This window comes from Eutrigla gurnardus (assembly GCF_963514095.1).
Source record: "Eutrigla gurnardus genome assembly, chromosome: 2".
NCBI lineage: Eukaryota > Metazoa > Chordata > Actinopteri > Perciformes > Triglidae > Eutrigla > Eutrigla gurnardus.
In genome coordinates this window covers 8,132,854-8,159,756 of record NC_139916.1, presented here as the reverse complement: position 1 = coordinate 8,159,756, position 26,903 = coordinate 8,132,854, and the positions used below count along the sequence as shown (strand labels likewise).

The 26,903-nt window shown below is 40.1% G+C and overlaps 1 protein-coding gene across 2 annotated transcripts in view; it reads left to right on the top strand.

Moving 5' to 3' along the window:
* The window catches only part of megf6b (multiple EGF-like-domains 6b), a 59,083-nt gene that overhangs the window by 26,772 nt on the left and 5,408 nt on the right, over window positions 1-26,903 (top strand). The window contains exons 1-32 of one of the 2 annotated variants that reach the window (XM_084035375.1): window positions 2,612-2,931; window positions 6,312-6,434; window positions 8,501-8,626; window positions 9,311-9,433; window positions 10,378-10,500; window positions 10,593-10,730; window positions 11,292-11,414; window positions 11,598-11,720; window positions 12,235-12,405; window positions 13,125-13,256; window positions 13,345-13,473; window positions 13,579-13,707; window positions 13,903-14,037; window positions 14,296-14,430; window positions 14,520-14,645; window positions 14,729-14,860; window positions 15,225-15,353; window positions 15,490-15,621; window positions 16,059-16,187; window positions 16,265-16,393; window positions 16,664-16,792; window positions 16,889-17,017; window positions 17,884-18,012; window positions 18,150-18,278; window positions 19,225-19,353; window positions 19,514-19,645; window positions 19,737-19,865; window positions 19,953-20,081; window positions 20,840-20,968; window positions 21,073-21,201; window positions 22,193-22,321; window positions 22,403-22,531. In XM_084035375.1, coding sequence (XP_083891501.1) covers window positions 2,766-2,931; window positions 6,312-6,434; window positions 8,501-8,626; window positions 9,311-9,433; window positions 10,378-10,500; window positions 10,593-10,730; window positions 11,292-11,414; window positions 11,598-11,720; window positions 12,235-12,405; window positions 13,125-13,256; window positions 13,345-13,473; window positions 13,579-13,707; window positions 13,903-14,037; window positions 14,296-14,430; window positions 14,520-14,645; window positions 14,729-14,860; window positions 15,225-15,353; window positions 15,490-15,621; window positions 16,059-16,187; window positions 16,265-16,393; window positions 16,664-16,792; window positions 16,889-17,017; window positions 17,884-18,012; window positions 18,150-18,278; window positions 19,225-19,353; window positions 19,514-19,645; window positions 19,737-19,865; window positions 19,953-20,081; window positions 20,840-20,968; window positions 21,073-21,201; window positions 22,193-22,321; window positions 22,403-22,531 — 4,204 coding nt within the window. In that variant the 5' untranslated portion in view covers window positions 2,612-2,765. Of the gene's footprint in view, window positions 1-2,611; window positions 2,932-6,311; window positions 6,435-8,500; window positions 8,627-9,310; window positions 9,434-10,377; window positions 10,501-10,592; window positions 10,731-11,291; window positions 11,415-11,597; window positions 11,721-12,234; window positions 12,406-13,124; window positions 13,257-13,344; window positions 13,474-13,578; window positions 13,708-13,902; window positions 14,038-14,295; window positions 14,431-14,519; window positions 14,646-14,728; window positions 14,861-15,224; window positions 15,354-15,489; window positions 15,622-16,058; window positions 16,188-16,264; window positions 16,394-16,663; window positions 16,793-16,888; window positions 17,018-17,883; window positions 18,013-18,149; window positions 18,279-19,224; window positions 19,354-19,513; window positions 19,646-19,736; window positions 19,866-19,952; window positions 20,082-20,839; window positions 20,969-21,072; window positions 21,202-22,192; window positions 22,322-22,402; window positions 22,532-26,903 lie in introns of those variants that run through there. The other variant, XM_084035374.1, reaches the window with a different exon arrangement.

The following is a 26,903-nucleotide window of genomic DNA, read 5'->3' as shown; positions in this document are numbered from 1 at the left end:
AAAATCTTACTATTTAAATGGATTACCATGAAATGTCATTCAGACACGAACGTTCCCCTCAGACGGAATTGCAACATCTTTGATGAGGCATCAACTTTGCATCCAGCGCCATCATAAAAATGTGTCTAATAGATCGGTTTATGACCAAATAACTACAAAACGTATGTTATTCCCATCAGCCTCAGCTGTAGTTCTTATTAGCACATTGTAGAGCTGTAAAATGTTAGTTTATACACTATTTGACATGTTGAATGACCTTTTTCATATTAAACATACTGAGCCTCGAATGGTCCCCCTTGCAAAAATATTCAGAACCACATTCATTTGTTTTTGGTCTTTTATTGTGTATTCGTTTTGCACATTATGTTGACATTTATGGAGTTGTATATTCATTTTAATAGGTTTTCAGTGAAAGTAGATTCTGCAACCAGTAAACATCAAAACCGGATCAAGTAGCTCGAGTGAACCGCAGGATTATATCTTTTTAAATTGTACACTTTGGAGGATAAAATGATGTGGCCTCTTGTTATTTACAACTGGTAGTACCAGCTACCAGTCTATCAAAGAGGCCCTGCATCTCTGAGACCCAGCTCACCAAAACTGAGCTTCTCTCCAAACATTTCCCCCCTGAGATTCCTGTTTTGCCCCATCGTAGTTTGATGTTTCTGATTAGGACATCTCTGCAAGTGGTTGGTTCGATCAGAATAATGATTCCTTTGTGCGGCAGCCAAGCCCAGAGGAAAGACGCTGGATGCTCTGCGGCACGGCCGTCTGCTGGAGGAACCAGTGAGAGATCTGATCCAGGTCACGGTTAGCAGAGTAGATGGAAACGTTGTCACAGCTGGCTTTAATATATCTCTACCCTTAACCGCTGGTGTATATTGGAGGAAAACGGCTACCCGCAGCATTAATGCTCTAATTGTCTGTAATTGGCAGGAGCATTAACAGAGAAGCTGTATGAAAGTTGTGGATGTTTAAGTGAGTGCTGCATGTGTGGCACTGCGTCTGCAGAAAGTGATCAGGTTTCCTTCTGCGTCAGGCGGACTGACGGTGGGAGGGCCGCAGAGTCGAAGCCCGCATGAGTCCAGATAAGAGACCAGATCCATTCATTTTAGCTGTTAACGAAATAATAAATGGTTCTGGGGATTGTTGGATGGGACGCAACTGAATTGCTACTTAGGGGTAATCCTGTCCTTGGCAACATGGTATAATATTTTTAATGAAAGACATCTGCTGTGGGATGTTAATATGTGAATACTCCTGGCATGGACGAGACAAGAACAAATGCATCTTTTGTTCAGTGCAAAAAAGAAAGAAAATTATATATATATATAAAAAAACTAAATACTGAACGCATAAAGAAATCCTTTATGGACGGTTCCCTGGATTTTAGCTCCTGGTGGAATTCCATTTCATTAATGCATTTCTTTTTTTCCCCTAAAATAAGAAGCATTTATACAAATAGCGCTGATCAAAGTGGAAGAGACCAACTGTGCTGAGTACAGCCTAGTGCAGCAGTGTCAACATAGTAGCCGTCATGCCAAAAACTTGGCACCTGTTTTAATAGTGTGCTCTAGCAGTGCGTGAGTAACATCTTCCAAAATCAGCAGGTATTAGAGGTTCTTGTTGGACACTTCCCAAAAAACATTTTTAATCTGTAGCTCTGGGATTTTATTCAGATTCTTTTTCAAATTCAAGCTCAAAGCCATAACTGTACGATGCGTTGCCAATCATCTGTCTTCCATGCTGGAGCAGGCTGCTTCCCTCCTCACCTGGCTGGCATCACATGACCCTGAAGTCTGCACAGATATCTCAAAAAGGCATATTTATGTGCGATGTGTGCAGACGAGTTGTGAATATGTTGGCGCGCGGCGTGGCAAAAACACAACCTGTATCGGTTACTGCTGGTCTGTCTGAGCTTGAGTACCTTTCAGATGCTTGTGGCCTGATGTAATGACCGTGCAGGTGTATGTTACAGTAGCTTTAAGTTTGCATTAAGAAGAAAAGGTCATCAGAAGTGAAGCGTACAGTCGTTGCATCTCTCTTAAGGAGCATTTCTGTTCCAATGAGGGTTGTGACCATGAACGTGCTTTGCTCTTTAAAAGCTCCATAACAGGCTGTCACGGTCCTGCTGCTGTGTTTGTGTGGAGGTGTTGGCAACAGATGAGAGCACCTTTAGTGCTTAGCGCCTGAATAGATGATTTCAATGCAAGGCTCATTCCTTTTGTCAGATCTTTGGATTAGAAATTGTGAATTTGATACCTGGCACTTCATATTTGGTTTTCCTTAAGTGGTCAATATCAAAAGGGAAAAATAGACAAAACATCCTTTAGTCCAATCACAATGTTCACAAATCTTGCTTTTAGCGCATAAAAAAATACGGTGGCCCAGTAGTACAAATAAGGTCATCATCGGGGAAAAAACATCAATCAGTGTTGGCTGGTAAAATGCAGAGAGAGAGAGTTTAGGCTGGGGGTGAGAGGGAAGTCTCAGGAGAAGGGGAGAGGGAGGAGCAGCTTTAATGTGATGGACATTTAGTTTTAGTAGATGGGAGGGTGATACGGAGAGAGGGATGGAGGAAAATCAGGAGGCAGAGTGAATAAGAAGTAGTTACCATCAGACCAGGATTCAGCACCTGCCGAACTGGTCATTATTTTAACATTCCATAATGTGCATGACGAAAATAATGTTTTGACTTTTTACAGAACATTTTGAACCATTTAAAAAAAAAGTTCTCTGTGAGGCATCCCGTTTCACTCGCAGCCATGGCTTTGTCATCAGGATGGTGGATTTTCTCTCTGGTGTTAATTGGAGCGATGGCATGTCTGACATCTGCTTCAAACTATCCACAGAGTTATTATAGAAGGGTTTGCTACAGGCCACACTGTTACCATGGATACCATGGCTACAACGGTGGCTATCCGGCAGCAGGTAAGTCATCATTTCACAGCCAAAATGCAGATGAAGCCGTGAGCGGTCCGTGATTCTTCCACTCAGGGTCCCGTATTAGTGTGTAAAACATGATTATTATAAAAATGTTATTTGACTCTTTTCAAAAAGAAGATAAAGTTAATTTCAGTAGGGATTTTTACATGCGTTTGGTCACTTTTTCCAAACAGTAGGACCTGCATGCATTAGCAGGGAGTTATTTACAGACTGGCTTATCAGCTACACGGATAACGTGTCTGCTGTATGTGATGTCTGGCTCTGCTCAGATCACTTTTTCTCTGATCAGAGTTGGGGAGGAACGCTTTTACTAAGATTAGAGCACATAAAACATGAACTATGAATCACGAGACACGCGTTAACTCAAACGGGGCTTGATGCCAGATGCACTGACGACAGATTAAGTCAATATTATTTTGGCAAAATATTTCTTTTCATGTTTGGCAGGACTGCAGCACTCAGGGATAAATGCACAGGATGAAACATGTTTCACATGTATTATTACCACATTGCTGATAATGCCTCTGATCTGCTGTGTTACTACGATGTCATTCTTGGAGATAAATCAAGACTGTTCACATTTATCTTCTGCTCACACAAAAAATAAATCACCTTTCGGAAGTTGACCGAAATAGTTTTCCATGAAGACGATGGCTCTGAGCTTAGGGGGGGGGGATTGTGTTCTGGAGATGGAAACTAGGCTGGATGGGCTTCACTGACTGTGTGCTGCAGTCAGCAGAAGAACAGCAGCACCACAGTGCTGGACCTATTTCATGCGAAACCAAACCAAAGCACGGCATGCGGCACGGATGGAAAAACTAAGGGACTGCCGCTGCCAGCGTTCCTGGATGAAGTGGAGCCCGAGTTTGGCAGCGGACGGACAAAGAAGAGGAAAGTTTAGAAACCCAATTCTACCCCCAAACACTATATTTGAAGTTGTCGTTGGATATCATCATGAGTGGATGAGTTCAGCGGAAGGATACTCGTATAATTTTGCTGTCTTGGGCAGGTTTTGCTGGAACCAAGTAGATTTAATAAACAAGTAGATTTGAGTCCCTTAATGCTCATTCACTGCGTTTCTGTTCAATCCAAACGCGATTCCTTGTTTATATTATAATGAATAGAGTCGATGTTTCATGAAACACATTAACGGCTAACATTTCACGATTCACATGCTTCCCCATCAGGTTCTAGGGTTACGTGTTATGGGTCTCGTAAAGACCTGGTTTGTGATGAAACCAGTGGTGGTGTGCTGTTTGCGTGTACTTGTGTGCACCGCGGGGAACATGAACACTGTGATGTGGTGGTGTGTTATGTGCATGATGAGGCTCAGATGCAGATTGTCCCACTTCCATGCTGCCTCCGTCCCACACAGCGTAACAAGAGCACTATGGAGGCTGAATTCACTCCTTATGTTGCAGAGACTCTTGAGATTGATATCCGTTTCACCAGTGGCCACAAGAAATCTGACTTTAAAAGGATTGTTTGGATTTTTTGAAGTGGGGTGGTATGAGTTACTAATACCAAGAGTAGAGGACATTCAGAGCCCCCCAAGACTGGAGAAGTAGACAGGAGTGCCAGAACGGGTTATTATTTAATGTACGGCTGTGGATTTGAGCCATAAAAACTTTATTTTTCCCACATAGAAAAATCAAATTTATTTTGAATGAACGCTAGAATATTATTATATTACCTTGCTCTCACTGTCTTTTCCCGACGGGGAACCGAAGCAGTCATTTATGCTCTCTTCAAAGCCACCAGACTCCTTTGATTAGTTGCTGATCTACCTCTGACTCAATCGAACACATTTGTTTGCGTAACTGTACAACCAAAGTCACGCAATTACACAAAGAAAATGACTGTTTTCGTCTAAGGAGTCTTCTGGCTTTGGAGAGTCTGACGAGAAACTGCTAAAAAAATGTATTGTATGTTAAACTGATATCGTATATATAATGTTAAAGGGCTCACTAATGATGAACTGTGCAGTTAACCTCAGCCCTATGGAGAGTTTCAGCATCTTTCAGCTTATCATGTTTCCGTTCACTTTTATTACCAAATAAGTGCCAATAAGTGCCAAAAATGTGATGCTGCCGATACAATAATTTAGAAAAATAATATTTATCCTTCCATTATCTTTATAGCTTATTCTTTGCAGGATTGCCTTTCCATTGTGGGAAAAAAACCACAGACGAGATATAAAGGCGGATGTATATATTTTCAAATGGTCATACCAAGCAAAGTTTACAAGACTTTATTTTATTTGTTTTTCTACTGTGAAGAATGTTGAGAAATCATTTATGTTTGTTGTTTCTGTTTAATACTGAACTGTTTAGTGCCTTGTTTACAACACAGTTCCCAAAGACACATGTGTGGTCAGGAAGTGAGACAAAACAACACACAGAAAACAAAAGAGACGATTGAATAAAAGTTAGACTCTACCTTAACAAATCAAATGATTCAACTGGTTGAGAAAACTAGCTCTTATTCACTGGGATTCTTTAAATAGTTTCTTGTAGGAAATCGCCGCCTGGAGTCGAGACTAGACTGAACAACACGTCTCCCAACCAGCCGTTTAACTTGGGGCCGACTAATAGTCTTTTATGATGTGCTGGCTGATTTTATAGACGCCAAAATAATTCACACTCACCTTTTTAAATGCATCACATCACTTCTTTTATTCAGCCACATTTCCAGTTACCACGATAACTATAGTAACGTTGAAACAAACGGGTACCTTGTAACTGGAGGTGAGGTGGGCTTGAATCCTTATTTCCCTGATGGCAGCAGACGGGCTGTTAAGCAGAAGTCCAAACAGAGCTGGGCTTCGTAGACCAGCTCTGATCTCACTGGGGGTCTCCGTGGAACTCCTAAAATAAAGAATCTTTCATTCAAATCTGGTCACATGGCGAGGAAGTCATGTTTCCCTCACCATCACTTTCCCAGACACTTTCTTTTATTTGTTTATAATCTCAACGCTTGACTAAGAGGAATGTGTATGTTTAGCATCCTCTGATTTAGGTTTCCATATGTTTGCTGCACCCAAGGGACCCTGACGCAAAGGAATTTAAATGTGGGTTTAAATGCCCAGTAGTTGCTACCACATGGGGGATTTGTTTGTGTGAGCTGCAATGCACTTGTAGAATACGTACCCTTCTCATCCATCATCTCCATTCCTCTCCGAGTACATCTTTATCCTAAAACCTGCGTTAAATTCCTTCCTCAGCTTGGCAGCTCATCTGGGCTTTATTCTTTGACCAATTTTCTCCCCATAATGAGAGGATTTAGTCAAAATTGCACTAATTTCTCCCCTGTCTCTCTCCTTCTGTCTGCTTCTGTCTTTTTATTTTCTCCCTCCGTGGCCACAGATATTGTTGAGTGCCAGGTCCATAATGGAGGCTGCCAGCACAGATGTGTTAACACCAGGGGCTCCTACTACTGTGAATGCCACCCAGGCTCCCGTTTGCACGTGGACGGGCGCACCTGCCTCGGTAAGGAACATTACAGCTATGTGGCGGTGCTTACGTTGTACAAACTGGGGGGAAAAAAGAGTCTACATACTGAAATATTTCTACACTGGAAGCTTGATGTGAAGTTTTGTCTTTCCTTTAATCCAGTTAGAATCCTACAAAGTTTGCCCTTCACTGTCCCCACTTGTTCAAACTCACATAAATAACGAAACGCTGTTTTCGGTGGAACTAGTCTGCTGAAACTGTGAGTTTTTATTTTTTTGTTCATTATTTAATTGAAGTTTAGCCACATGGTCTTTTTGACGTGGGCACTTAATCATATCAACCACGTTCATTATGTTGCAGATGATTCCGACAAAAAAACACGATGATTCAGCGTTTGCTGGCAAAGCCACACAAAGTTACAGTCTTGTTTTGAATTCCCATCAGCACCGCTCCAAAAAAATGAAGGAGACAATCAAACCACACATCAGATCTTGATGAATGAATTATTCAAGTTGAAAGTCTTTACTGATTTACATTTGATAAACAGAAAATCATGAACCCATTGAGGGCTGGAATCAAAATCACACCACAAATCAAAGAATAAAACCACAGGCTGATTCAACTTGCTTGAATTCAATCACAGCAACTCAGGATGTGACTCAGCAGTGTGTATGGTCCCCTCATGCCTGATGAGGCTCCCCACGATGCCTGGGCTGCTCCTGATCAGTCAGCGGATCTGGAGGATCTGGAGGATCTCCTCCCAGACCTGGATCAGGGCATCAGTGGACTCCTGGACAGTCTGTGGTGGAACTTGGTGGCGTTGGTTTAGTTCAGTCCAGTAAATGGCATCTCATCCAGGAACTGCATACACATTCTCCATTCAATTCTTCTTGTGTGTTATTTTAACTCTCACAAAAGCTTCATATATTAGACTTTTCAGAAATAGCTGATAGTGAAAAGAGTATAAACCTTCTGAAGTCAGGAATGTATACAGAGTGTCCTGGCATTAAGAGTGGAACTCATTACGTGTTTCTTGGCTTCACACAGCAAAGTTGTTTCGTGTCTTATATGGCAGACACTGTAGCTGGGACCCAACTGTCCCTGCGAGGCCCTTGTGTAGCAGCTGCTGCATGAAGAAACGACTGATTGCACCAGTAATCATAGCGCACATCTCAACCGACTCCCAGGTGAAGCTTAAACTGTGAGGCTGCTTCTCCGTCTGCTGACAGTCTAGAGGCAACCTGCAAAGTTTGTTCATGTTCACAAAAGGATCAAGTGCTGAAATCAACTCTGAAAACGTACTTTATAACAAGTGAATGAAAGGTTCTTTATGTTCTTTTCTTTGCATTATGCACAGCGTGACCAAATACATACTGAAAAAGGACAGCGCATACCAGATGTCCTCAAATCAATTCAACCTCCGCTCTGCTTGTCTTATCCAGCTCTTTATCTTCCAGCGCAGGTCAGATGTATCCCACACACTTAGCGTGTGGCTGAATAATATTTGAGTTGGAAAGCTCTCTTGGGTTTGACGTGTACTCGTGATGGATGGATCTTGACTCCTGCCTTCGAGTATGAAAAACACCGCCTCTGAGAACGGACCGGCTGTTCGGCCTCAACCTGTTGTTTTCTCTGAAGGGATCGAGTCCGGGCCAGACTACCAGGGTTTCATCTGTTGCTATGAAAAAAAAAAAGAGTGATGCAGACGGAGGGAGTATGATTGAGCTGGCTCTGCCCTCGATCTCATCAGTGGACGAGCGTTGTCCACCACAGAGGTCCTGCCATTCAAATGTTTCTGTGATTTTTGGCTCTTTTGTGGTGATGGATCTCTTGTGACTCAGAGCAAAGCAATTCTCTGAGGTATTCGGTGATTGTAGGAATGTCAGAGCGGTGGTCGTGACCTCTCTGAGAAGTATTACTGTGGATGTGCTGTTGCAGTCAAATCAAATGTCAGAAAAGGCAACATTAATCTGGGATTTGGATTGATTATTTTCTGAAAATGTGGCAGATTTTCCTCGTTCCCTATGACTCTTTCTGTCCCGTTAAGTTGCTCTCGCCGTTTGTCTTGTCTGAAAAGTTTTTCTTTTGTTTTGCCTTTTTAGCGGTCCACTCGTGTGCCATCAGCAACGGAGGATGTGAACAATACTGTGTGCAGCAGTCTGCTGCTCATTTCCGCTGTCGCTGCAAGGCAAATTACGTGCTGGCAGAGGATGGCAAGCATTGTACATGTGAGTGTCCAAACTCTGGTGGAAGGCAACAATAAACACACATTAACCCAAGGCACAAGGCAAAAAGGAAGGAATCGTACATGGATCGGTGACTGGAGAAAAACTGGCAATAACACGGAGCACTTTGGGGGGAAAAAAGTGTTTGAAGTGAAAGTGTGATTCGATCATAACATTAAAAACGCATTTTCTGCATGTGCTGCCAGTTGTAATTATCTGACAGGATGTCTGTGCTGCAGCAGGATTAACTGTCAACCATGGGAGTGAATCTCTGCAGTCTGCTCATTCATTCATCCTCCCTCAAATTAGTATTTTGATGTCCTTACTTCTTTTAATCTGTGATCTCTGAGGCCGTGGAGCACGGTTCTCTCGCGTCGTGAAATCAGACAAATATGTATTTTAAATGGCTGTCTCTCAGATGCTTTTACTTTGTAATTGTTGGCTGAGAACAGCTTCCTCTAATTTTTGCAGAGCTGAAGGTTCTCATCCCAGATGCTGGACAGGCTTACACAAGTCAAACACACACAAATATGCAGGGAGAACAAAAAAGAGATGAGGTCGAGGTGCAGGATGGCAGCGTGAATTTAAAGCTCTCCTCCTGCTCTGCATTAAGATGTCACGTTTTACAGTTTTCTCCACCAAGATTTATGCTTATGAGTGTGTGTGTGTGTGCTTTTTGGGTTGCAGTGCAGAATCCCTGTGCAGATCAGAATGGAGGCTGTATGCACGAGTGTCGGGTTGATGGAGGGAGAGCTCACTGTGACTGTAAAGCTGGTTATATCCTGGCTGAAGACGGCAAAACCTGTGAAGGTAAATGGACCGGTGACAAGAATAGTACCATTATCATGAAGATTGATGTAGCTCAGAGTCAACGAAGTGAAGACAATTGAGACACTGAAGAGAAAATGGTTTACAAAACAATATTAATAACATTTAGTAGCTGCTCATGAGCTTTTAATCATATCACACTCTTTTCCTCAGCAGATTAAGTTTACTGGTTGACATGGAGTAAAAACTGGCAGGCAACTGTAGAAGTTCAACATTAATATTTCTGAGCATTTTAAAGAGTTTGAACATCTTCTTTCCATCAAGCACTGAGGCAATGAAGAAAAGTGGAGTTTTGTTAGAAAAATAGGGTTTTTATTTACCCCAATAATGCAAAACAATACAAACCAATAACGTAATATCCTCTCCACAAGCATGGTAACTCAAAGGACAAAGAAATATGGATTAATACAATGTGAGAATGCGTGCACTTCATTTTAACAGTTTATGGCTAAAAGTAAATAAATGGATTACATATAAAATAAAGTGCGTACTTCAATGTGAAAATTACTTTATAGGGTGTGGCTGACTGTATTTAAAAAAGTAATGAGGTGAGAGTGTGGACACTATTACTATTGCTGGCCGTTACCATGCGTGACTGTGGCCATCACACTGCTATACAAGCACAGTGGGGATTTCTGGCACAGCTTCACCTATTTCCAAGGTGCCTGGAGAAGAGAAAAAGGCCACAAGGCAAAAAACCATTTGTCCCAAAATAAAAGTGGGTCCTCGTGTGACAAAAACCGTGTAATACAGTTAAAAGCTCCAGAAAAGAAAAGAAAAATGAAGCGAAAACTGTCAACGTTTCCATTGTCTGTATCGACCGACACAGAGTTAAAAGAGTGTGAAAGTTGGAGTGCAAACATGAAATATAAAAAGAACCTTTGCACACCACATTTAGTCTTTTTAACCCCCTTTTTTTGTCACAGATATCGATGAGTGTGAGATAGAAACGACCAACTGTGCTCACGGCTGCCACAACACACTGGGCTCTTACGCCTGTGTGTGCAACGCTGCCTATGAGCTGGGATCTGATGGAAAACACTGTTACAGTCAGTTTAAACCCTTCATATTGTTATTTAGCCGCTACAGGATATTCTAGTCCTTTTTATTAACACACGTTCTCTCACTGCGAACTAAAAAGGAATCGAGATGGAGATCGTGAACAGCTGCGAGAACAACAACGGCGGCTGCTCGCACCACTGCCAACACTCAACGAATGGGCCTGTTTGCTCCTGTAACCATGGTTACAGGCTAGACGACGACTTCAAAACCTGTGCTGGTAAGCTGCCTATAACAAATTATAAGGCATAATCATTACATCACCAATTATTCACCATTACATTCCAGGATTGAATGTGTTGTATTTGTGAATGTATTATATATTTTGAATTATTAGTGTTTTATGTGTTTGTGGAAGAGTAAATTGGTGTTTGGTGAAGACATATGTTCAGTACAAAACATCTAATCTACTAACTATAGCTTGTTATTAAATATATATATATATATATATATTTATAATATATATTTTTTCAAAAATGCATTCTGTTATTACTGCAAAGGACAGCTCAGTGTACATGATGTCTAAATACAACTAGATAACAGACAATCCAGTAAAAAAAAATACCTCTACACAGCCCCACACATGCAGATTAAATACAAAATAATATTTTGTGACTATGGGGCATAGTGGGTCTCTAATCTATTATGCTTTGGTCAGGGTGGTTTTAATATTAAACCTGTTTAATTCACGATCATGTAAAAGGTTTCTGTCAATGAGCAGGGAAGCACGTCACCACAGGCGGTTCCTAATGTGAGTCTCCCTGGTTGTTGTGTTTGGCAGACATCAATGAGTGTGCAGAGCAGAGCTCCTGCTGTGAGCAGGACTGCACCAACTACCCCGGGGGTTATGAATGCTACTGCTCCGCAGGCTACAGACTCAACTCGGCCGGATGTAACTGTGACGGTATGTTTTTACCGTAGTCATAATGTGGCTGGAATGTGGATGAGTTCCAGTCTGCCTCTGAAGATGTCAACACAACCAAGTCTGACGTGTAGATCTGGAGCTGCTCTGTTAAAATGCCCTGGCGTCTCTCATCTTGATGTGGCCGACGTGTTTTGAGTCTGTGTTGTGTCTTGTGTTGTTTAGATGTAGACGAGTGTCTGGCTTCTAACGGCGGTTGCGATCACACTTGCCAGAACAGTGCCGGTTCCTTTCAGTGCTTCTGCCGCCGGGGCTTCCGCCTGGACGAGGACCGGCAATCCTGCATCCGTGAGTATCAACATGAAAGCACACCAGAAACACGCCAACGGAAAATCAACTGTTCAAAGCCGAGTTTATTGGCTTTTAATTTTACGGTTACGTTCAATACAAAGGACACATAATACCAACATTCAGTGTACTAGTGTGCAGAACTGGCCTGCATACTAACATCATCATCAAAGGTCAAGATCTTGTAAGGAGCTCTTCAAAGAGGACCGTCCTCTCCTGAGACACCGGCTATGGAAATCAAAGGATAAGGCCTTCATCACCTCCCCAAAAACATCCGACAGTGTTTGGAATAATTTCCAGTAGTATGAATTATGATACAGCCTGAACATTTGAGCAGGGAGCTGCAATAGTAGGATATAGAGTCCACATAAGGATGTATATCTCGGCAAGTCATAAAAATGGCACTCGTCGTGGACTCATCATGACTCATGGTGGGGGATTATGCTGCTTTAATGACTAATGCCCTACTAACCATGACATTCAAGTGCTCCTCCTACTTTCTACCCATCCACAGCTCTAGAAGAAGCAATTGAAGCCCTGTCCAGCGGGGGCGCCATCGAGTTGCCTCTCATCCGACCGTTGCTCACCTTGATGCACGACTACAACCAACCCCTGGAGCGCTACGACGACTACGAAGACGACGAGGGGGAGCTGAGGGCCGAGAGCAACCTGGCAGAGAAATTCGGTGACTTGCCAAACTATTGACGACTCATTGTCATGAGGAGGAACCTCACATCTGAATACTTGACTCCTGGGAGGTGAAGCTGTGTGACAGACTCATTTAGTGCAGGCAGGAACAGACCACATGTCGGGGGTTAATGACTGTGCTTCATGCGCCCAGACTGTCTGTACATACTGTAACACCACAGCTTCTTTGGCAGGAATGCTGAGGCTTATATGTCCTGGCAGCCAGTAACAGGAAGTCAAAGGCTCTGTTTTCTGTTGCCCAAGGTTGGACTCTTTTGACAACAGCAGAACATTTAACGTTTAATGTTACGTCGCCGAACGTTGAGAGAACACCTGCAAAACAAATTTAGATATATTATGTTTTATTGACCTGCCAAAAATATTCCACTGGGACGGAACTGTTGTCAGTACAAATACACTTGTGGTTTGGAGCCAGTGTGCAATACTTTTCATCGATGCTGATTTCCAATAGCCTTCAGCCTACTGGCTAACTACGCTCACTGAAATTTATTATCTCTGTCAATATTGAACATATTCATAGCCTCTCACATCCAATGAGGAGATGTTCTGCCCTAAAAGTATGAGGGAGTTACTGAACAAATGAATATCGAAAGATATAATAATCAATCCTTCACCGTCCTTCAACTGTCATGACTCAGTTGGATGTGTGTGATAAAGATCAGTGTGAACTTGAGTGTCCTTCATTGTTGTTTCCAGTGTGTTTGGATGACACGTTTGGCAACGACTGCAGTTTGACATGCGACGACTGTTCCAACGGTGGAAAATGTAATCCGTGGAAGAATGGCTGCGATTGTCCCGATGGGTGGATGGGCGTCGTCTGCAACCAAAGTGAGGACTGACTGAGCATACATTAATACAAATGCACACTGCTACGTTTTTAGCCGTTATAGACCTTTTTTCTTTTTCAATCACACAGCATGCTCCGAGGGATATTTTGGGAAAAACTGCTCCTTCCCCTCTAAGTGTAAAAATGGTGCCAGCTGTGATCCGGTCACAGGGAGCTGCCGCTGTCCGCCCGGGGTCAGTGGGGACGTGTGCCAGGATGGTGAGTTGTCCCCATTTGTCCCAGACACAAGTATTTTGTCCCTTAACCCAAACCTAACCTCCCATCGTCAGAAAGACATGTTTGAAGATTGTTTCCTGTGTGCAGGCTGTCCTAAGGGCTACTATGGGAAGCAGTGCAATAAGAAGTGCAATTGTGCCAATAACGGGCGCTGCCACCGGACCTACGGAGCCTGTCTGTGTGATCCTGGCCTCTACGGACGCTTCTGCCACCTCCGTAAGTCCCACTGTCCTACATTTACCAGTCTCACCCTTCTATTCACCTGTCGGCAACCCTAGATTATAAAAGCATTTCTTGCAAGTATCCATATGCATTAAAAAAGCTTGTGTCGTATCATATTTATTTCTGTGAATTACTGTGAAATCATCTTCTCCTCCTTTTTTTTATCCCTTCTCGTTTCTTCTTCTTCAGCTTGTCCTAAATGGACCTTTGGCGCCGGCTGCTCTGAGGAGTGTCGGTGTGTCCAGAAGAACACTCAGGAGTGTCACCGTCGCCATGGCTCCTGTGTCTGTAAATCAGGTTACCAGGGCAACACCTGCAAGGAAGGTGAGCCCACTGTCACAATGCTCCGCTCATCAACCTCCACCCTTGATACAATGACTTTCCATGTTCTTTATGGTAAAAAGATGTAGTATTAGTCAGTGTAGCAGAACCAAATCCCCTCTCCATAAAGACAGAAAACAAAGATCTCCGAGCCACTTAGAGACTTAAAAGGAGAGGAGGATGATTTCCTTTCTCTCACACTACAGTTATGTTACCATGGCGTTAACACAATGGTGATGCTCTGTCCTGTTCTGTCTCTAGAGTGTGACCCGGGTACTTATGGAGCTGGCTGTGAGAAGAAGTGCTCCTGTCCACCAGAAGTGTCATGTGATCATGTGACTGGAGGGTGCCAACGAAAATGCCCTCCTGGTCGTCATGGAGAGAACTGTGATCAGGGTTGGTGGCGTTCCAGAGAACACTCTTTCCTCACTCACATTGTTGTCCGTGTGTTAAAACAAGCTTCTGCGGTGCGTCCTGTGTTTCAGACTGTCCAGAGGGAAGGTTCGGGACGGGCTGCGTACAGCCTTGTAACTGCACCGGCGCCCCATGTGACAAAGTGACGGGACAATGCAAGTGTCCAGCGGGAACGTCAGGAAAGCACTGTGAGAACTGTGAGTGCAGACTTTCATACAGCTGAATATAAATAACCACACATTTTAGGTGATAACATTAATGAAACATCTTTTTCCTCCAGTGTGTTCGGAAGGTTTCTGGGGTCCAGGCTGCACAGAAATCTGCCCAGCTTGTGAGAATGGAGGCGCGTGTGACAAACACAACGGGTCATGCAACTGTCCTCCAGGGTTCATGGGCAGAGTCTGCCAGAGCTGTGAGTAGGAACAGTGTGCATTTTCGGTTTCCACAGCAACGTGCATTAAAACCTTCAATCAGCTGAGAGCGATGGAATATGGAAACCTCGCAGCGGTGCAGTTTGGACAAGAAATAGAGCAACATGTCAGAAGACAGAGTGGCAGTTTTTCCTCTGAGGTCTTAAGCTGAAACCCATCAGACATAATTCACTGGGAAGAACAAGGATAATTCCATTCAAACAACCTCTGGCTCTTAAAGCCTCGTTTGACGGCTGAATCACAGAACCAAAGCTTTCATGGGAACGTTGCTTTCAAACAAGTGGAGTAAATTCTCGTAGATTAGTCCTGATGGTTTAGGGTTGTTTTTTTTCTCCCTTTGTGCAGCATGCCCAAGCGGACGTTTCGGTCAAGGATGCCAAATGAAGTGCGTGTGTGAGAACAATGCCCGCTGTGATCCAGTGAGTGGGCGGTGTACCTGCGCTCCTGGCTGGACTGGACACAACTGCAGGAAAGGTAAGAGCACTGGAAAAGATTTGTTATCGCCGAACAGCTCCTAATGCTGAAAAGCATGCATGCACGCTGATTTTGCAAATCAGCAAAGCGTGTCCGTGGTTACGTCCGACACTGGAAGGTGACGTTTCTGTTGCAGCCTGTGATGCTGGCCACTGGGGGGCCGACTGTGCAGAAACATGCGACTGCAGGAACGGGGACGGCAGCTGTGATGCGGTGACGGGCCAGTGCAACTGTGAGGCTGGTTCCACGGGAGCACACTGCCACCAGAGTATGTAGTCATGTTTGATCATATAACCAATCGGTCATGATATTAACTTCATACGTGTACAATTTTTTGATCACAGCATGTTTCAAGATTTTGCAAGAAAAAAAATGCACATAAGAAATGTGTCACGTGACATGAAAGAACCAAAATATCACTTGTGCAACCTTTATTATTTTAGAAAAATGGAATGTGATTTCAGTCCATTAATTGATTGGCAGTTTGTGTTGCCGTCATTCTGCACAGTGTTATTCTTGGTGCTACCACCAGAGGGCACTAAAGTAACTATATCAAATCCGACACACAGCAGCTTTAATATTTTTGTTTAGTTTTTGTTCGGTACTTATTTTGTATTGTGGAAATGTGTCATCTTACAACCAACCTTTTATAAAACATTATCAGGAGTCTGTAAGTGCATATATGTGTGTGTGATTTTCCCTCAGAGTGCCCATCAGGTATGTTTGGTCTGGGTTGTCGCCATCGGTGTCAGTGTGACAACAACGCGCTGTGTGACCACGTGAGCGGAGCTTGCACCTGCCGGATGGGATGGACCGGAACCTTCTGTGAAAAGCGTAAGAGAAGCTCCTTCACATATGTATATGGTATACGCTACGAACAAGTCGTCTTCACATCTGCGTCCGTTCCTCAGCGTGTCCTCAGGGTTTCTACGGACTTGACTGCCAGCACAAATGTTTGTGTCTGAACGGCGGGAGCTGCGACCACGTCAGCGGCGTCTGTTCCTGTCCTGCTGGCTGGATCGGTTCGTTCTGCAACCTGAGTGAGTGACGTGTGCACAACGGACAGTTATGAAGTTTAGAGGCGCATAGCAGCAAAAAAAAACATCTTCGTAGAGCTGACTCACAGTGGAACAAAAATACGCTTGATTTCATAGTTATCTGGGGAAATCCAGCTCAGTCGCACATGAGAAAGCGCCGACTTGATGTTCCCCATGCTACGACCTGTATCACTTACCAGACACTGGAATTTCCACTTTTGATCAGCAAAGTTCACCAGGAGGTAATGATATTGTTTGTCCCTCTCCTGGCAGCGTGCCCAACCGGTTTCTATGGGGAAGGATGTAACCAAACCTGTAGCTGCCGTAACGATGGCATCTGCCACCCGGCCGGCGGACAGTGTGTGTGCATGCCCGGCTGGACCGGACCCAACTGCACAGACGGTGAGTGAACACAACACACACAGATAAGTAATCATCAATTTGACTGCTCAATGAGGGCGTCACAAGACCGTTTTGTCCGTGCGTCTTTTTCCCCAGAATGCCCTGACGGGTTTTATGGAGCGGACTGTCGGCAGCGCTGCTTGTGTCAGAATGGAGCCACCTGTAACAAGACCAGCGGAAAATGTACATGTGCCAGGGGATGGATGGGCACAGCCTGTGAACTGGGTAAGACTCAGACGCTGTTAGTGAGAGTCTCCACATGTGTGACAACAAAACCGCCTCCAGAAAGAGTAATTTAGGGAAAGTTCTCGTTTATTTCATGTTATATTTGGACATTTGGCCACCATTTATAATAACATACTCAGATCTGGGAATAGATCTTCAACTCATACTGAATTAAACAGGACAAACATATCGGAATGGAGCCAAAATAAATACACACACTGATTTATAAACAGTTACCATTTACCCTGGTAGTCTGATAATAAATCCATATTTATATACAGTATACACACACACACTTTGTTTGCCCCAGCTATACAAATTTGCTGATTTTGGCCTCGTCTTGCAAAGCCATAATGATGCTGGTTAGTCTGGACAGCAGCGCTGAAGAATAACATTACCTGAGCCCTGAAGTGAACATTTCAAACAGTGGCCTGTGGTTGTTTTTTGTGCTCAGGAAATACATCAGTCCAACTTCAATCTGCTGCCTTAGCTCATTTGTTTTTGCTCATAGACTGGTTATTTGCTGGCAGAGTTTGTTTCTGCACCACAGACGAAGTCTGGTCTGTAAAAGTCGACGATGGCATTCCTACTCGTTCTCCCACCGAGCTCCGCGTCACACACTGTGCCTGTTACAACCTTTCGCTGTCGAGCTGTGCCCGGCCCGGCCCCCTCTTCATGCTCAGGAAACCTCTAATCCAGTTGCTGGAATGTCTTTGCCCTCTAACCTCTGATTTACAACTCTATACTTTGTCCAACTATACGTTATGTTGCAGAAATATGACAACGCAGGTTCCACGGTGTCTCTGTTTGGGTTTTCTTGTCTCACGTGTGTTCCTGCCTGTGCATGCTGCTGGATGTTTGTACAGAGTGTGTGGCGGGCCGGTTCGGGGCAGACTGCCAGCAGCAGTGTGAATGTGAGAACGGCGGCCAGTGTGACAGACAGACTGGACGGTGCAGCTGCAGCGGCGGTTGGATTGGAGAGCTGTGTGAGAAAGGTGAGCCAGTAAGTCTCTCCTGCACAAGTGAAGCAAAACTAATGAACCAACAGAAACTTTGACCTCGTGAGAACTGCTCCACAGACTGGCAATATTGTGTATTATTGTTAATTATAACCTCTATTTTTTTCGCTCAGCATGTGAACCAGACCTGTTTGGGGTTGGCTGTGAGGAGAGATGTCAGTGTGGGCACGGGGCTTCATGCCACCACGTCACTGGAGAGTGCCAGTGTCCACCCGGGTGGAGAGGAAAACTCTGTGACAAAGGTACAAACCTGCAGACATTGTGGTGATCTTGCAGCCCCTGCTGGACAGAATATGTCCTGCTACTTAGATAACGACCCCGGTACATTTTCTGCTTGCATGGGCAGCATCAGAGAATCCTTAAACATTTCTGCTAAAACTTGTTTCTCATGTGTTCTGCCCTTATTTACTTGATATTGTCATTATGTTTCTCTAAGTTGTAATTCTACTGTGAATACATGACACATGTCTACGGAAGAGGATTAGGGCCACATGTGAATTTTGTTTTTGAGTTCTGACTTTAAAGTCGGAATTCTGAGAATAAGACTTTAATCTCAGAATTCTGACTTTTTTTCTCGGAATTCTTACTTTATTCTCAGAATTCTGATTTTAATCTCAGAATTCTGACTTTAATCTCAGAATTCTGACTTTTTTTCCTCTGAATTCTTACTTTATTCTCAGAATTCTGACTTTAATCTCAGAATTCTGACTTTTTTTTCCTCTGAATTCTTACTTTATTCTCAGAATTCTGACTTTAATCTCAGAATTCTGACTTTAATCTCAGAATTCTGACTTTATTCTCAGAATTTTGACTTTAATTTCAGAATTCTGACTTTAAAGTCAGAACTCAAAAACAAAATTCACATGTGGCCCTTATCCTCTTCCGTACATGTCTGTTTGGGAAGCGTGATCCTGTCTCTCTTTTCTCCCACTAGTTGAGGCTTAAAGGATGATGATGATATATAGAATAGAGAGTGTTGGGAATGTTGATCAGATTTTAAAGCCCTCTGTGGCAAATTAATAATTTGTATATTTAATTTAACTATTAAAATTGATTGAATATACTAACAAATGATTTAAAGATACATTTATAAAATGAATCTACAAGTAGGATGTGAATGTGCAGAACACAATGTATTTCAAAATGTTACTATAAATATAATTTATTGTTTTGCCTGTTTCCTCTCAGCATGTCTGCCAGGTATGTTTGGAGAGGGTTGCATGCAACACTGCGGCTGTGCTCAGGGCACATCCTGCCACCACGTCTCTGGAGACTGCGGCTGCCCCCCTGGATTCACAGGAAATGGCTGTGAGCAGAGTAAGTGCTGCAGGACCAACCTCTAACATTAAGAATGTGAAGGCACTTTTATGACCAGTTTTTTTTTTTAAATGAAATGAAACACATTGACACATAAATAATACATGAAAGACAAAGAACATCTCTAACAACTATTCATGTGGACCTCCTCCTCCCTCAGCTTGTCTCCCAGGAACATTTGGACAGAATTGTAACCAGGTCTGCCAGTGTTCAGAGACAAACCAGCTCTGCCACCCGGTGTCTGGATCATGTTACTGCGCTCCAGGTTTCCATGGCCCCAGATGTGACCAAAGTACGTACTTATAACTTGGACATATCACACTAAACTGAAATAAAAGCTTTTAAAACGTACTAATTCTCTGCTGTTTCCGTTGTATTTTCAGTTTGCAGAGAAGGTCGTTATGGTCCAAACTGTGAAAGCGAGTGCCAGTGTGAAAATGGAGGGACGTGCATTCCTTCCACCGGAGCCTGCAAATGTCCAGCAGGATTTATAGGCGCACGCTGCAACATCAGTGAGTCCATAACTGCAATAGTTTCAGTGATTCAGTAATAAATGATAGCGTGGGATGACAAGTATCCGGTGTGTGTCTCGGCTGCAGCGTGTCCAGCGGGCCGCTACGGACTCGACTGTGCACGGGTGGTGCTGTGTGGGGACGGAGCCCAGAACGACCCGGTCACCGGCCACTGTGAGTGCATCCCCGGACGAAGAGGAGAGGGCTGTGGACACGGTGTGTTCATACACTTTGATGTGCTATTTAATGATGCTGCAATAACCTGCACCGGAATATTCTATATTCCACACGAAGCTCCTCAAAGTGTGATGTAAAACGCTTTATAGTGAGAGCTTTGTCTCCCATATGAATCTTGTTCAATAACCGGAATAGAAAGTAAGTAAAAATGAAGGATATCACACTCCAGAGCAAGTACAGCAGGAATTTTATACTACGTGTCATTTTTCTGTCCTAGAAAAATAGTGTAAGAGTAGGATTCATGTGAGATGGTGAATTTAATGTGTGTGTGTGTTATCAGGTTTATTATAGTTACTGTGCTTAATCTCTTCAACTCCACCACACTGCTACAACCTGCAAAGTGTGTGTCCCTGCTTGTGAATAGTGAACCAACCCTCCATGCACCGCTATCTGTTTCATCTGTGACCTCTTGACCTCTATGAGTGTGTGGACAACCTCAGGTTTCTGAGAAGAGGCCCTTTGTTCCTTTCAAAGTCTAGCTCCACTCTCTAGGTTTTTATTAGTGTCATCGGGATTATATGCTCACTGTGATGGATTATGTCGGCCGGGCAATTTTCATGTCTGTATAATTTGTACAAAAATGAAGGGCAGTGAATAGCTGAATGGGATGAAAACAACTCCTGATATCTGACAGCGGGAAGAATTTGAGTCAAAACAACTTTCTTGTCATCTTGTGTTTTGCTCTGTTTTGACAAAGAAGCAGAATGTTTTAATTCTAAGAGTGTTTCCTGCCTCAGGCTGCCCTCCAGGCTGGTTTGGGGCCGACTGTTCTCAACACTGTAACTGCAGTAATGGTGGAGTGTGTGACTCTGTGACGGGGAACTGCACCTGCAGTCTGGGCTGGACCGGCTCCTACTGCGATACAGGTGACACGCTTGCATGTATCTTGTGTCTGATTTCATTATCACATACATGCTGATCGTTAGGTTTTTTTCTCTGTTGACTGTGCCATCCTGTGTCTGTCTCCCAGAATGTCCTGTGGGCAGATTCGGTGCCAACTGCCAGCTGAAATGTAACTGTCAAAACAACGGCACTTGTGACAGAGCGACGGGGGCGTGTCAGTGTGGTCCAGGATACTATGGACATCTGTGTGAACACGGTGAGAACTGAACACACACAGAGACAGAGGCGTCTTAAGGATTAATATACCCCATTAGTATGCAAGCATATCATGAGAAAATGTTTAATTTTTTATTCCAAAATTGGTGCTTTTGCCAGGGATACAAAATCTTGGCCAGAATGCACCATTTATTAAGAAAAACTTCTGCCACCTTTTTTCAGCCCTGAGTTTGCATTCCAAGTTTTAAGAAAGCTTTATCATAAATGTATAATATATAGTACGTCATAAAACTGTCATCGTATAGCATATCATTAAAACATTCAAAGGAAGTCATAAAAATGTCAGTCATGCTAGCCATAAAAATTTCTGAAAAATTATTATTTTGCCATAAAACATGTCAGCATAGTATGCCAAGTTTAGAATGCCATAAAAAAAATCATGCAAAAAGCCTGAGTATAATACCATACTTTCTTAAAAAAATCATAGTATATGTTATAAAAAAGTATTGTATGCAAAAGTTATACAAATGTAATAGCTGTATGAAGTTAAAATGATATGATAAAGGTCACAATGTAGTAATATCCTATTAAAGAGTCATCATAAAGACAAAAAAAGATTGAATGATTCTAACAACTCTTTTAAGCTACACGCTGATATATCTTATTCCTTCTTGGCCTTGAGCTCCATTGTCTTCCAAAATCTATTAAAAACACCTCAATGAGCGACACAATTCACTAAGTGAAATGTCCTTCATTATAATGAAAATGGCTGCTATAGTTTATTCTGAGTAAATCTAAAGACAGTCCTAAATAAATACAGTAAATACTCATGTTTTATTGTTTAGAAACTACAGAGTTTGTGTGAAATTATGTAGCCTTTAAAAAAAAGTAACTATATATTTCTCTTGAGGAATCCTTCCTCTTGAGGGAACATGCTTGTTATGAACAACAATAATTAATCCAGTGGGTGAATTTGAAACCATAAAGGTGTGTCTGCTTTATATCTGGTGACATGAATCCCTCGTCCTCAGCCTGCCCTCCTGGTCTCCACGGCCTGCTGTGCCGGTTGCAGTGCGACTGTATGAATGGAGCCTCCTGTCACCCAGCGTCGGGTCAGTGCATCTGTCCTCCGGGATACCAGGGAGCTCGCTGCCACAGAGGTCTGTCAAATCACTGTTCACGACCACAGGTTTATGAAAGCCTGATGCATGCCCCGTTTGAAAACGTTTCCCCCCCCTCAGTGTGTAAACAGGGAAGCTACGGTCATGGTTGTGCCAAGGTGTGTGACTGTGAGGACGACGCTGCATGTGATCCCGTGACGGGAAGATGCCTCTGCTCCTCGGGGAAGACTGGACTCCGATGTGACATTGGTAATCTTCTTGTCTTTTTTTTTTACAACTCTGACAACGCACACTGACTTTTTTCACGACTGCAAAAACTCAAAAAAGTAGTATAGAATGTCAAAAAAAGTAATGGTTTAGTATGTTGAAAAAGTCATAATAAGTCAATATAGTATGTGGAAAAAGTCATAAAAAAGTCAATATAGTATGTGGAAAAAGTAATAAAAAGTCAATATAGTATGTGGAAAAAGTCATAAAAATGTCTATATAGTATGTGGAAAAAGTCATAAAAAAGTCAATATAGTATGTGGAAAAAGTCTATATAGTATGTGGAAAAAGTCATAAAAAAAAGTCAACATAGTATGTGGAAAAAGTCATAAAAAAGTAAATATAGTATGTGGAAAAAGTCATAAAAAAGTAAATATAGTATGTGGAAAAAGTCTATATAGTATGTGGAAAAAGTCATAAAAAAAAGTCAACATAGTATGTGGAAAAAGTCATAAAAAGTCAATATAGTATGTGGAAAAAGTCATAAAAATGTCTATATAGTATGTGGAAAAAGTCATAAAAAGTCAATATAGTATGTGGAAAAAGTCAATATAGTATGTGGAAAAAGTCATAAAAAGTCAATATAGTATGTGGAAAAAGTCATAAAAAAAAGTAAATATAGTATGTGGAAAAAGTCATAAAAAAGTCAATTTAGTATGTTGATAAAGTCATAAAAAAATCAGAATATAGTGGAAAGTCATTAAAAAAAGTAAATATAGTATGTGGAAAAAGTCTTAAAAATGTCTATATAGTATGTTGAAAAAGTCATAAAAAAGTCAATATAGTATGTGGAAAAAGTCTATATAGTATGTGGAAAAAGTCATAAAAAAAAGTCAACATAGTATGTGAAAAAAGTCATAAAAAAGTAAATATAGTATGTGGAAAAAGTCATAAAAAGTCAATATAGTATGTGGAAAAAGTCATAAAAATGTCTATATAGTAAGTTGAAAAAGTCATAAAAAAGTAAATATAGTATGTGGAAAAAGTCTATATAGTACGTGGAAAAAGTCATAAAAATGTCTATATAGTATGTGGAAAAAGTCATAAAAAGTCAATATAGTATGTGGAAAAAGTCATAAAAAAATCAATATAGTATGTGGAAAAAGTCATAAAAAATCAGAATATAGTGGAAAGTCATTAAAAAAAGTAAATATAGTATGTGGAAAAAGTCATAAAAATGTCTATATAGTATGTTGAAAAAGTCATAAAAAAGTCAATATAGTATGTGGAAAAAGTCTATATAGTATGTGGAAAAAGTCATAAAAAAGTAAATATAGTATGTGGAAAAAGTCATAAAAAGTCAATATAGTATGTGGAAAAAGTCATAGAAATGTCTATATAGTATGTGGAAAAAGTCATAAAAAGTCAATATAGTATGTGGAAAAAGTCAATATAGTATGTGGAAAAAGTCATAAAAAGTCAATATAGTATGTGGAAAAAGTCATAAAAAAAGTCAATATAGTGTGTGGAAAAAGTCATAAAAAAGTCAATTTAGTATGTTGATAAAGTCATAAAAAAGTAAATATAGTATGTTGATAAAGTCATAAAAAAATCAGAATATAGTGGAAAGTCATTAAAAAAAGTAAATATAGTATGTGGAAAAAGTCTTAAAAAAGTAAATATAGTATGTTGATAAAGTCATAAAAAAGTCAATATAGTATGTGGAAAAAGTCATAAAAATGTCTATATAGCATGTGGAAAAAGTCTTAAAAATGTCTATATAGTATGTTGAAAAAGTCATAAAAAAGTAAATATAGTATGTGGAAAAAGTCATAAAAAGTCAATATAGTATGTGGAAAAAGTCATAAAAAAGTCAATATAGTATGTGGAAAAAGTCATAAAAAAGTCAATATAGTATGTGGAAAAAGTCTATATAGTATGTGGAAAAAGTCATAAAAATGTCTATATAGTATGTGGAAAAAGTCATAAAAAAGTCAATATAGTATGTGGAAAAAGTCATAAAAAAATCAGAATATAGTGGAAAGTCATTAAAAAAAGTAAATATAGTATGTGGAAAAAGTCATAAAAATGTCTATATAGTATGTTGAAAAAGTCATAAAAAAATCAATATAGTATGTGGAAAAAGTCATAAAAAATCAGAATATAGTGGAAAGTCATTAAAAAAAGTAAATATAGTATGTGGAAAAAGTCATAAAAATGTCTATATAGTATGTTGAAAAAGTCATAAAAAAGTCAATATAGTATGTGGAAAAAGTCTATATAGTATGTGGAAAAAGTCATAAAAAAAAGTCAACATAGTATGTGGAAAAAGTCATAAAAAAGTAAATATAGTATGTGGAAAAAGTCATAAAAAGTCAATTTAGTATGTTGATAAAGTCATAAAAAAGTAAATATAGTATGTTGATAAAGTCATAAAAAAATCAGAATATAGTGGAAAGTCATTAAAAAAAGTAAATATAGTATGTGGAAAAAGTCTTAAAAAAGTAAATATAGTATGTTGATAAAGTCATAAAAAAGTCAATATAGTATGTGGAAAAAGTCATAAAAATGTCTATATAGTATGTGGAAAAAGTCTTAAAAATGTCTATATAGTATGTTGAAAAAGTCATAAAAAAGTCAATATAGTATGTGGAAAAAGTCATAAAAAGTCAATATAGTATGTGGAAAAGGTCATAAAAAGTCAATATAGTATGTGGAAAAAGTCATAAAAAAGTCAATATAGTATGTGGAAAAAGTCTATATAGTATGTGGAAAAAGTCCTAAAAATGTCTATATAGTATGTGGAAAAAGTCATAAAAAAGTCAATATAGTATGTGGAAAAAGTCATAAAAAAATCAGAATATAGTGGAAAGTCATTAAAAAAAGTAAATATAGTATGTGGAAAAAGTCATAAAAATGTCTATATAGTATGTTGAAAAAGTCATAAAAAAGTAAATATAGTATGTGGAAAAAGTCTATATAGTATGTGGAAAAAGTCATAAAAAGTCAATATAGTATGTGGAAAAAGTCATAAAAAAATCAATATAGTATGTGGAAAAAGTCATAAAAAATCAGAATATAGTGGAAAGTCATTAAAAAAAGTAAATATAGTATGTGGAAAAAGTCATAAAAATGTCTAAATAGTATGTTGAAAAAGTCATAAAAAAGTCAATATAGTATGTGGAAAAAGTCTATATAGTATGTGGAAAAAGTCATAAAAAAAAGTCAACATAGTATGTGAAAAAAGTCATAAAAAAGTAAATATAGTATGTGGAAAAAGTCATAAAAAGTCAATATAGTATGTGGAAAAAGTCATAAAAATGTCTATATAGTATGTGGAAAAAGTCATAAAAAGTCAATATAGTATGTGGAAAAAGTCATAAAAAGTCAATATAGTATGTGGAAAAAGTCATAAAAAAAGTCAATATAGTATGTGGAAAAAGTCATAAAAAAGTAAATTTAGTATGTTGATAAAGTCATAAAAAAGTAAATATAGTATGTTGATAAAGTCATAAAAAAATCAGAATATAGTGGAAAGTCATTAAAAAAAGTAAATATAGTATGTGGAAAAAGTCTTAAAAAAGTAAATATAGTATGTTGATAAAGTCATAAAAAAGTAAATATAGTATGTGGAAAAAGTCATAAAAATGTCTATATAGTATGTGGAAAAAGTCTTAAAAATGTCTATATAGTATGTTGAAAAAGTCATAAAAAAGTCAATATAGTATGTGGAAAAAGTCATAAAAAGTCAATATAGTATGTGGAAAAAGTCATAAAAAGTCAATATAGTATGTGGAAAAAGTCATAAAAAAGTCAATATAGTATGTGGAAAAAGTCATAAAAAAGTCAATATAGTATGTGGAAAAAGTCATAAAAAAGTCAATATAGTATGTGGAAAAAGTCTATATAGTATGTGGAAAAAGTCATAAAAATGTCTATATAGTATGTGGAAAAAGTCATAAAAAAGTCAATATAGTATGTGGAAAAAGTCATAAAAAAATCAGAATATAGTGGAAAGTCATTAAAAAAAGTAAATATAGTATGTGGAAAAAGTCATAAAAATGTCTATATAGTATGTTGAAAAAGTCATAAAAAAGTCAATATAGTATGTGGAAAAAGTCATAAAAATGTCTATATAGTATGTGGAAAAAGTCATAAAAAGTCAATATAGTATGTGGAAAAAGTCATAAAAAATCAATATAGTATGTGGAAAAAGTCATAAAAAATCAGAATATAGTGGAAAGTCATAAAAAAAAGTCAACATAGTATGTGGAAAAAGTCATAAAAATGTCTATATAGTATGTGGAAAAAGTCCTAAAAATGTCTATATAGTATGTGGAAAAAGTCATAAAAAAGTCAATATAGTATGTGGAAAAAGTCATAAAAAAATCAGAATATAGTGGAAAGTCATTAA